We start from the raw sequence: 12,197 nt of genomic DNA, 5'->3' as shown, positions 1-12,197 counted from the left end.
GGTATAGTGCAAGTCAAGCATTTAGCCCAATCCCTGGCACAGGAATAAGTGCTTAGTAAATGTTGGCTCTAATGTCATTATTCCTCAGGACAGTTCCTTCGGCGAGGGGAGGTGTTTTGGGATGACCTGAACTGTACCATCAAGTGCCGCTGTCTGGATTTCAACAATGAGATCTATTGCCAGGAGGCCTCTTGTAGTCCCTATGAAATATGTGAACCCAAAGGCAAATTCTTCTACTGCAGCCCCTTGGAGACCAGTACGTGTGTAGTGTTCGGGGAGCCACACTATTACACTTTCGATGGCTTCCTCTTCCACTTCCAAGGCTCTTGTGCCTACCTGTTGGCCCGGCAGTGTTTGCAGACTTCCAGCCTCCCCTTCTTCAGTGTGGAGGCCAAGAATGAACACCGGGGGGGCTCAGCTGTCTCCTGGGTGAAGGAGCTCTCTGTGGAGGTGAATGGCTACAAGATTCTCATTCCCAAAGGAAGCTACGGAAAAGTCAAGGTGAGACACCCTCCATTCTTCACAGGGAGATAGAGAAGATATTTGCTGTTTGAGCCTAAGAGATGCATGGCTCTTCCTGCCTTGTAAATACCCTCTGAAATTCTCTAATTAGCTAAATTTTATTTGGATAAGAGATAACCTAAGCTCACTCTTTAACATGTCTATCTGCTATTTATCTTAAAGCACATTTACTTTCTTGGTTTCCTCATAAACGTTGGCACACACACACACACACACACACACAGACACACACACACACATACAGACACACACACAAGTTCAAGCTCAGTAGGAACTGAGAAGAGAGGTAAGTTCAGTTTCTCAGTACAGGCCTAAAGCACAATTCTCACCTTCCTATCCTGTTTGCTCAGGAGCTGCTGCTTCATTCTCAGAGAAGCCTCCCAGCTTATCCTGGTCTTCTGAGGCACTCCCTGTGCAGGCCCTGCAGAGGGTTTGGTGACGCTGTAGTGAGGCCTGTGTAGGAAGATCCCATGAAAGCTTTACCCAGACAGACATCTCTATAACAGATCCCTCACTCCTGTCTGCAAGAGAGAAGGGCAAGGCTCTCGGCTGGTCTGTTCAGCACATGCAAATAATCCCTGTCTCAGTTCACCTGGATTTCAAGCAGGCACATTTGCAGAAGAGGCAGAGTGAAAAGCCGCTAGCAATTATTCAATATGTGGAGGCTCCAGTTTTCAAAATGTTAATGAAGACGTTATGGCAACCATGTATTTATTCAAGCACTAATAAGCAAGACCCCAGGGGGTTTGTTGCAAGCTGTACAGTCCAATGGAAGTCATCACAGAGGTTACAGAGAAGAACTGAATCCGATGCAGGGAGTTCTTTCTTTTTTATAATGTGTTGTAGTTGGAATTAACACAGCATATTCAACAAAAGACAGGATCAAGGAACTAATTCCACTTTTTCTGGTTCTGCCCTTCCTAGGTCTTTGGAGCTAGTCTATGTCATAATTAGAAAAGTGGTTGCTATTTGATTAGTGTCCCTAGGGAAAGTTCCATATTTCAAATTGGAGGTAAGAGTTTGGGTACAGAAGTTTGGAGACTTTTCTCCTTAAATTTATATTGTGCTATTGGGCACTACGTGTATCCTTGTAACTAGATGCTAACATTTTCAAATTAAAAATTTTTTCACTAGCTTTCCCTTGCTTCCTGTATCCTTGGGGTGATATGTATGATATCTTCAGTTGAAAAAGAAAGCTTTGTGCCTTACTCCTACTTTCCATTTTGATGAAAATTTTTTTTCAGTCACAGCCAGACTTATTTTTTGAAGGAAAGGGGCAGTGGTGTTCCTTTTAGGCCTTGCAGCTCTGCTAATTTTGTGTAGCTCTTTTCCGTCTTCCAAGTATGGAGCAACGATACCTCAATTTTCTGTAGCTGCAGGGAGAAGTGGATATGAATGTAAATGTACCAGAAAGAAAAGGTTCTGTGACTCCAGCTGCAAGCTTACAATGGCTTCCTGTTCCTTTTGCCAAATGGCTCCAAGTCCCTCTGAATAAACCTGCTCTTCTGAGTAGGAGGTGGGTGGAGGATGGCAGTGCTCCCACCCAGGGTGAAGTGGGGACAGGCAGGGAGAGGGATGGAAAGCAAGAGCGAGTCTGATATGCCTGCAAGGGAACCGACTTCTTCAAATGGACTGGGCCCAGCCAGGAATGGCCACTCTAGTTGTCCTTGCAAACTAGAGATTTCCTTTCTCCACATGCTGGGCAGAGGAACTCGGTTTTGCATAGCGGTTTCCCCTGTGAACTGTTCTCAAGTAACGAAATAAACAAAATAAGCTAAAATCCATGTATAATAAACATTGCCTTATAGCCAATACTTTTCAGTTCTCCCATTTCTCCCCCAGATAAACCTGTGGAGTTTCTGTGCTCCAGTGAAAAGTGCTATGGCCAATCAGCATACGGTGATGAGAGGAGCTCAGACTCAGGGGCCAGAGCTGCTCCAGTCCCTGTGCACCACTGCCAGCTGAGTGGCCTTTTTGAACTTTATTTCCTCCCACTGTGAGATGGGGTGACAGTGTTGAGGAGGCAGCAGTTTGGCCTTGGCTGCTTCTACTCAGTACTGGGAGAGAGGGAGCAGGAGCAGTGGAGAGCAGTGCTAGGGAGCCCAGGCAGCGAGAGGCAGGCCCTGCCACCTGTGTCGTGCAAGCCCTGAACCTTAATTTCTTCGCCTACGAAAGAGGGAGATAACTAGAATGTAGAGCGAAGAAGGGAAGCACAGAGGTGAGATTCATAAACCATGGGTTAATCAAGAGTTGAGGACTGAGACTGTAGGAATAAGGTTCCTGTTAAGAGTTGGGGTAAGAGTTCTATGGGAGCTCCTACTCTGAGCACTGTGAGCTGAAAAACAAGCACTCTATAATTTGTGGTTTAAACTGAGACGTTGTGGGAGTGAAAGCAGGTGCAATGAATACTTAAGCCAGGAAAAGAGCTATAAACTGGAAGGAGATACCAGTGCCTTTGGTTGACCTAGGGATAAAGCCAGTCTGAGTGGGACAAGATCCAAAGCAGAGAAACTAGGGGGCCTGTGGCAACATCCAGAGACAGTCTACCCATGGCTGCTGCTCCAAAACACAAAGCAGAAGGTGACATGAGAGAAGAGCTTTTAGTATGGTTGTCCAGCTGACCCTTGGACAATGTGGGGGTTAGGGATGCTGACCCCCGCACAATCAAAAATCTGCATACAACTTTTGATTCCCCCAAAATGTAACTACCAATAGCCCACCATTGACTGGAAGCCTTGCCGGTAACAGTAACACATATTTTGTGTGTTATATGTATTATATACTGTGTTTTTACCCTAAAGCTAGAGAAAAGATTAAGAAAATCATAAGGAAGAAAAAGTATATTTACAGCATTTGCTGAAAAAAAGCTGCGTTTAGGTGGATCTGCAGAGTTCAAGCCCACGCTGCTCAAGCGCCACCTGTATTTGGCGTTAACAATTACACCGACGTCGAAGGTTTCACTTTCTACTTCTCGGCTTAGGACAATATGTGGTTATCATCCAGAACTGTTGCTAGTTGACCTTCAACACCTAGGGTAATCTTTCTACTTCTAGCTCTCTGTTGTTGGATGGCTTTATTTTTTAATTGAATTTATTGGGGTAATATTAGTTAATAAAATTATATAGGTTTCAAGTGTACAGTTCTATAATACATTGTATCTATTGTATTGTGTGTGCACAACCCAAAGTCAAGTCTCTTTTGTTTATTAGATTCCACATGTAAGTGAAATCATACGGTATTGTCTTTCTCTGACTGCCTTATTTCATTTAGTATAATACTCTCCAGGTCCATCCAAGCTATCAAAAAAGGTAAGATCTCTGCTTTTTTATGGCTGAATAGTATTCTCTTGTGTAAATGTACAACAGGGTTTTTATCCACTCATCTGCAGATGGGCACTTGGGTTGCTTCCAAACCTTGGCTATTGTAAATAATGTTGCGATGAACATAGGGACACATATATTCTTTTGAATCAGTGTTTTGCATTTCCTTGCATATTTGTATTCACAGAAGTGGAATAGCTGGGTCATAAGGCAATTCCATTTAAACATTTTTTGTTTTTGGTTAAAGTTTTTTTCTTTTATTTATTATTGTTTATGCTGTTACAGTTCTTCCCACTTTTTCTGTGTTTTTTTTTTCCCACCTCCACCCACTCACTGCCCCCTTGTCTCTGGCCATCACCACACTGTGTTGTTTGTGTCTGAGTTATGCATATGTATTCTTTGGCTAATCTGTTCCCCTTCTTTCTTCCAGTTTCCCCCTCCCCTGCCCCTCTGATGGCTGTCAGTCTGTTCCATGTATCTATGCCTTTGTTTCTATTTGGTTTGTTAGTTCATTTTGTTCATTAGATCCCACATTAAGTGATGTCATATGGTATTTGTCTCTGACTGGCTTATTTCATTTAGCATAATAGAGTTCCTTCTTTTTTACTGCCATGTAGTATTTCATTGTGTAAATGTACCAGTTTTTTCTTTTTTTTTTTTTAATCCACTCATCTACTGATAGGTGCTTAGGTGGTTTACAGATCTTAGCTATTGTAAATGATGATGCTATGAACATAGAGGTGCATATATTCTTTTGAATTGATGTTTTGGAATTCTTACAATATATTCTGAGAAGTAGGATGCTGGGTCAAACAGCAGTTCCAGTTTTAATTTTTCAAGGAAACTCCATACTAGTTTTAAAACTTTCGATATAGTTTTTTTATTAAATATTTTTTAAATTTATTTTTAGAAAGAGGAGAAGGGAGGAGATGGAGAGGGAGAGAAACATCAATGTGTGGTTACCTCTCATGTGCCCTCAGCTGGGGACCTGGCCTGCACCCCAGGCATGTGCCCTGACTGGGAATTGAACCGGTGACCCTTTGATTCACAGACTGGCACTCAACACACTGAGCCACACCAGCCAGGGCTCCATACTGCTTTCCACAGTGGCTGCACCAGTCTGCATTCCCACCAACACTGCACTAGAATTCCCTTTTCTCCACATCCTCACCAGCACTTGCTGTTTGTTGATTTATTGATGGTAGCCATCTGACAGGTGTGGGATGATATTTTATTGTGATTTTAATTTACATCTCTCTGATTAGTGATGTTGAGCATTTTTTTTTTCACATGTCTATTGGCCATCTGTATATCCTCTTTGGAGAAGTGTCTATTCAGGTCCTCAGCCATTTTTCAATCGGATTATTTGTCTTCCTGGTATTTATATATTTTAGCAATTAAACTCTTATCAGATGTATCATTGGCAAATATGTTCTCCCATACAGTGGGTTCTTTTTTCATTTTGCTCATGGTTTCTATAGCTTTTTAATTTGATGTAGTCCCATTTGTTTATTTTTCCTTTGTTTTTCTTGTCCTGGGAGATGTATCTGCAAAAATACTGCTATGCAAGATATCTGAAATTTTACTGCCTATGTTTTTTTCTAGGATTTTTATGGTTTTGCAACTTACATTTAAGTCTTTTACCCATTTTGAGTTTATTCTTGGGTATAGTGTAAGTTGGTGGTCTAGTTACATAATTTTGCATGTACCGGTTTAATTTTCCCAGCACCATTTATCGAAGAGACTGTCTTTACACATTGTATGCTCTTGACTCCTTTGTCAAATACTGATTGACCATAAAGGAGTGGATATATTTCTGGGCTCTCGGTTCTGTTCCATTGATATATATGTCTATTCTTATGCCAGTACCAGGTTGGTTATACCAACGTCCTTATATATATTATAGCTTGATATCAGGTATTTTGGTACCTCTAAGTTTGTTCTTCTTTCTTATAATTGCTGAAGCTATTTGGGGTCTTTTTTAGTTCCACATAAATTTTTGGAATATTTGTTCTAGATCTGTGAAATATGATATCGGTATTTTATTTTAATTTTACAGTATTCCCTCACTTATCACGGATATTATGTTCTAGACCTCCCCATCCCCCCCCCGCAGTAGGTGAAAATCTACAAAGTAGTAACTTTACATTTATTTTAGTATTTATATATATTTTAAGGCTTTATAAACCCTTCCCACACACTTATAAACCATTCCCAGTCCCTTATTAACCTTTTTCACACTTATATAAACACTACTTATGTTCTTAAACATATTCTACACTCTTAAACCTGTGTAACTTTAACAATATATGTATACAGTACCACAAAATCCTGCGATATAGCAAAAAATCCGCAATGAATAATTAAATATCATATTTTTAAAAATCCCGCGATACAGTGAGGCTGCAATAAGTGAACCGCAATATAGAGAGGGACTACTGTATTTTATTTTATTTTTTGTTTCTTTTCCCTCTTTTTTTAAAGTATATTTTATTGATTATATTGTTACAATTGTTACAATTTTTTTCCCCTTTGCTCCCCTCTGCCCAGTGCCCCTTTCCCCCAGCAATCTCATCCCTCTTAGTTCATGTCCATGGGTCGTGCATAAAAGTTCTTTGGCTTCACCATTTCCTATATTATTTCTATTTTTAAAATTTAATTAATTTTTTATAACAATAAAAAATAACAATTTCTCTCTCTCAGACTTAAGACCCTTTATAATCTTATAAAGGAAAGTGAGCGAAGGTCTTGAGCTCCTCTAGCTGCTTCAAGCTGGACATGGTCGTCATCCTACCTACCCTTGGGTCCAGAAAACCCTCATAATAGTGGGTGTGTGGAGGCGAGGGTGGTCTTCCCACATGGGGAAGGATTTTGCAGTGTCCAGGTTATTTGACTGTCCCTGGACAATGGCGTGCTTGGTTTAACAGGTTGGCATCCTTGTTGTATTCTGGGGGCAACAGATTTGGCAACAGGGTTAAAAGACATCATTCAATTCATAACCACTAGATGACAAAAGGCAAGTATTAATTTTTAATGTCCCACATTGGGGAAAAAAAGGGCTTCTTTGGAGTAAGGTGTGCAGGGCATGTCACACTTGTCCAAAACCCTTTTGCCCATTATACTTAGTTTCAGTTGAGAGGAACATATTAGGTTTCCCCCCTCTCAGACCTCTGGGCCCTTTCTGTCCAAGCCATTAGGTTAGAGAAGAGAAACCGGTTTTAAAGTGAAGCCCACAGACCACCCCATACTTCACCAACCCAGCCACTTAGTTCAGCCAGACCATTGAGTCTCAGGAAGCACCGATGCAGACAGGATTAAGTGAGGCCTATACATGCAGACAATCACTCAGGTAATGAGATCATAGGCTTATACCCTATGAAAAGATAACACACATGTTAATTTACACAACATAACCCACAAACCAGTTTCTAAACCTGCAAGACTGTCTTATTGGAAAGACATCCAGTTGCAAGGCATTTGACACTCTTCTTGCCTGTAAGTTAAGCATCTTTGATGATGTCACAGACCTAGTTTAACTTTCAAATGAAAACAAACTTTAAATGAGGATAAACTTTAAAGATGGTTAGCTGCACTACTTTATAGTCTACCACTGAGCATTGTGATTTTCCTTGAATTGTGATTTTTCTCAAGATTACCCTCCTTATCATTAAAGGGACTACATTAAGTCCAGTTTTAATTTATCCTGTTCATTTGCATAAACACAACAAGAGCAGCAAATGATCACATATGATCTTTATGTCTGCTTTGCTGGAACTTACACAGGAACCTTTAGGGTGATTTTTAGTCTGCACTTCAGTGACATCAGTATTTTAATAGGAATTGCACTGAGTCTGTAGATTGCTTTGGGTAGTATAGACATTTTAATGATGTTAATTCTTCCAATCCATGAACACAATATCGTCGTCGGCAGCCGTCCGTCTCGAGAGACGATGGTGTAGTTTCTTAAGAGTCTATCTGCACCACCGAGAATGGTTGTGCAGTCCGACTCGGGAGTGACATGGTATCTGTCTCCTCCCGTGTTGAATCGACATCTTGCGATGACGCTGGAGTGTCCTCTCCAGTGAAGCTGAAGCTACAGAGCCTGGGCAGGGTGATATGGAGGGTCTGCTGTTGCCCATGCAGCAGACCCCCCCTCTCTTCGCAGCTGAAGGGTCCAAGGGAAAGACGGAGTCAATACAGCTTGGCTTCAGGTGCGCCGCAGGAGTTGCCGGTGTTGACTACAACGTCAAACCGCCTTAGGGACTCCGGCTCCAGATTTTCTGTCGGGGTTTACTCCCTTAGCCTTTCCCCTGAAGAGGTATGCCGCAAGGCAGCGGAGGTTTTTTGGAGTCAGAGTTTTCCTTCTCTGAGAATAACAGTGTATTGATATACTATTGAGAATGATCCAATAGAAACTAAAAAACAAATGATGTAGAAGAAGAATAAGAGGAAAGTTGCTGGAGCAATGCTGTTGAAAGGCTGAAGAAGGTGAGATCTAGTGTCCTTGGATTGCGTTGAATAATTCCTCTACAGTAATAGGCAGGAGAGCTCAGGATGTGAGTGCAGATGCTGGGATAAACACAATATATGCTTCCATTATTTGTATATTCCTCAATCCCTTTCTTAAGTGTCCTATAGTTTTCTGAGAACAGGTCTATTACCTCCTTGGTTAGATTTATTTCTGAATACCTTTATTTTTTTTTTTTCCCCAATTGTAAAAGGGATTGTTTTCTTAGTTTCTTTTTCTGAAACGTCATTATTGGTGTATAAAAATGCCATCAATTTCTGAATATTAATTTTGTATCCTGCTACTTTCTGGAATTCATATTTTAGGTCTCGTAGGTTTTTTTGGTACAATATCATGTCATCCGAAAATAATGACAACTTTACTTCCTCCTTTTCAGTTTGGATGCCTTTTATTTCATCTTGTATGCTCACTGTGACTAGGACTTCCAGTACTATGTTGAATATGAGTGGTGGAAATGGACAGTCCTGTCTTGTTCCTGATCTTAAAGAAATTGCTTTTAGTTTTTCCCATTTATTATAGGTTTTTCATATATGGCCTTTATTATGTTGAGGTATGATCCCTCTATTTCCACTTTTCTGAGAGTCTTTATCATAAATGGGTGCTGAGTTTCATCAAATGCTTTTTCTGCATCTATTGATATGATCATGTGATTTTTATCTTTCATTTTGTTTATGTGATTTATCACATTTATTGATTTGTGAATATTGTACCAACCTTGCATTCCTGGAATGAATCCCACTTGATCTTCGTATATGATCTTTTTAATATGTTGCTGGATCTGGTTTGCTAATATCTTATTGAGGATTTTAGCATCTATGTTCATCAGGGTTATTAGTCTACAATTTTCTTTCTTTGTTGTGTCTTTATCTGGTTTTGGAATTAGGATAATGTTGGCCTTGTAAAAAAAGCTTGAAAGTCTTTCCTTCTCATGAATTTTTGGAATAGTTTGAGAAGAATGGGTATTAGTTGTTCTTTAAAAGGTTGGCATAATTTGCCTGAGAAGCCATCTGATCCAGGACCTTTTTTTGCTATGAGTTTTTGATTACTGCTTCAATTTCATTAGTTGTTATCAGTCTATTCAGGTTTTTTGATTCCTCCAGATTCAGTTTTGGAAGATTGTATGTTTCTAGAAATTGACCCATTTTGCTCAGGTTGTCCAATTTCTTTGCATATAACTGTTCTTTGTATTTCTGTGATATCAGTTGTTACTTCTCTTTCATTTCTGAATTTATTTATTTGGGTCCGCTCTCTTTTTTTTTTCTTCGTGAGTATTGTTAAAGATTTGTCAATCTTGTTTATCTTTTTCAAAGAACCAGCTCTTGGATTCATTGGTATTTTGTTTAGGTTTTATTTATTTATTTATTTTTTTAGTGTTGATATCATTTACTTCCATTGTGATCTTTATTATTTACTTTCTTCTACTTACTCTGAGTTTTGTTTGCTGTTGTTTTTTCCAGTTCCTTTAGATGTAGGGTTAGATTGTTTATTTGAGATTTTTCTTGCTTTTTGCAGTAAGCCTGTATGCTGTGAACTTCCCTCTCAGGACTGCTTTTGCTGGTCCCATAGATTTTTGGGTTGTTGTCTGTTTATTTTTACTTTTTGCTAGGTAATCTTTTATTACTTCTTTGATTTCACTGATAACCCATTCATTATTTAATAACATGCTATTTAGCCTGAATGTATTTGAATGTTTTTGAGTATCTTCATTGGAGTTGTTTTCTAATTTCATGCCATTGTGATTTGAGAAAATGGTTGATATGATTTCAATCTTCCTGAATTTGTTAAGACGTATTTTGTGTCCTAACATATGATCTACCTTTGAGAATGTTCCATGTACACTTGAGGAAAATGTATATTCTGCTGCTTCGGGATGAAATGTTCTATGAATACCAGTTAAATCCATGTGATGTAATGTGTCATTTAAAGTCACTGTTTCAGCCCTGGCTGGTGTGACTCAGTGGATTGAGCGTCTGCCTGTGAACCAAGTCTCGCTGGTTTGATTCCCAGTCAGGGCACATAACTAGGTTATGTATTGCTGTTGATCTCTCCATTAAGGTCCACCGAGAGGTTTTTTCTTCATATTTAGTTGCTCCTATGTTTGGTGCATATATGTTTACCAGGGTTATATCCTCTTCTTGGATTGATCCTTTTAGTATTATGTAGTGACCTTCTTTGTCTGTTATAGCCTTTGTTTTGAAGTCAATTTTGTCAGATATAAGTATTGCTACTCCAGCTTTTTTTTTCCTTTTCCACTTGTATGTAATGTTTTCTCCTATCTCTTTAGTTTCAGCCTGTTTGAATCTTTTGTTTTTAGGCAGGTATCTTGTAGACACCATATATATGTCATGTTTTCTTATCCATTCAGCTACCCTATGTCTTTTGATTGAAGTATTGATCCATTTACCTTTAAGGTTATTATAGATAAGTACTTATTTATAGCCATTATTTCCTTTATACCTATGTTCCCTTCTCTATATATTTGTTCTTCTTTTACAGCAGACTCTTTAACATTTCTTCATTTTTAATTTTTTTGAAGAAAATCTCTACTTCTTTCCTCAGTGACTGCACCAATCTGCATTCACACCAAGAAAGCAAAGAAAAGGGTTCCCTTTTCTCCACATTCTCACCAACACTTGTTTATCTTTTCAAAAAACCAGCTCTTGGTTTCATTGATTTTTTTTGTATTATTTTTTAGATTTTATTTTGTTTGTTTCTATTCTAATCTTTATAATTTCCTTTATATTACTCACTTTGGGCTCTGTTTGTTCTTTTTTATGTTCCTTTAGGTATAAAGTTAGATTGTTTATTTCAGCTTTTTCTTGATTCCTGAGGTAGGCCTGTATTGCTATGAATTTCTTTCTTAGGACTGCTTTTGCTGTGTTCCATAGATATTAGGTTGTTGTGGTCTCATTTTCATTTTTTTTTTCAAAGTATATTTTGATTATTTTCCTTGACCTCCTTGTTAACCCATTCATTGTTTAGTAACATGTTATTTAGCATACATGTGTTTGTGTTTTTCAGGGGTTTTGTTTGTTTGTTTGTTTGTCTGTTTGTGACTGATTCTTAATTTCATACCATTATGGTCAGAGAAGATGCTTGGTATGATTTTAATCTTAAACTTATTGAGATGTTTTTGTGTCCTAACATGCAGTCTAGTCTGGGAAATATTTCATATGTACTTGAAAAGAATGCATAATCTGCTGCTTCAGGATGAAGGGATTTGAAGATCTCTATTAAAGCCATTGACCTGATGTGTCATTTAATGCCACTGTTCCCTAGTTGATTTTCCATCTGGGAGATCTATCCATTGATGTCAATGGGGTGTTAACATCTCCTACTATCATTGTAATACTGTCAATCTCTCCATTTGTGTTCATTTATATTTGCTTTATATATTTAGATGCTCCTGTGTTGGGTCCATAAATGTTTACGAAGGGTATATTCTCTTATTGGAATGCTCCCTTTATTAATATGTAGTGTCTTTCTTTGTCTCTTATTAGAGCATTTGTTTTAAAGTCTATTTTGTCTGATATAAATATTGCTACCCCAGCTTTATAAGATTTTCCATTTGCATCAAGTATCTTTTTCTATCCCTTTACTTTCAGTCTGTGTGTATCTCTTGCTCTGTGGTGAGTCTCTTGTAGACAGCATATACATATGTCTTGTTTTCTTATCCATTCAGCTACCCTAAATATTTTGTCTGGAGCATTTATGTGATTATTGATAGGCTTGTATTTTTGCCATTTTATTCTTTATAACTCCGTTCCTCTGTTGTTGTTGAGTTTGTTTTTTTGTTTTTTTTTCTTAAAGAAGACTCTTTAATATTT

General features: G+C 38.6%; 1 protein-coding gene across 1 annotated transcript in view; it reads left to right on the top strand.

Moving 5' to 3' along the window:
• The window catches only part of TECTA (tectorin alpha), a 122,352-nt gene that overhangs the window by 13,979 nt on the left and 96,176 nt on the right, over window positions 1–12,197 (top strand). The window contains exon 6 of the mRNA XM_090291907.1: window positions 89–501. Coding sequence (XP_090148033.1) covers window positions 89–501 — 413 coding nt within the window. The remainder of the gene's footprint in view (window positions 1–88; window positions 502–12,197) is intronic.

The sequence above is a fragment of the Furipterus horrens genome, unplaced genomic scaffold (assembly GCF_987537825.1).
Source record: "Furipterus horrens unplaced genomic scaffold, mFurHor1.1.pri manual_scaffold_11, whole genome shotgun sequence".
In the NCBI taxonomy this organism is placed as follows: domain Eukaryota; kingdom Metazoa; phylum Chordata; class Mammalia; order Chiroptera; family Furipteridae; genus Furipterus; species Furipterus horrens.
The sequence above is the reverse complement of the archived record's forward strand: the minus strand, read 5'-3'. Positions and strand labels throughout refer to the sequence as shown.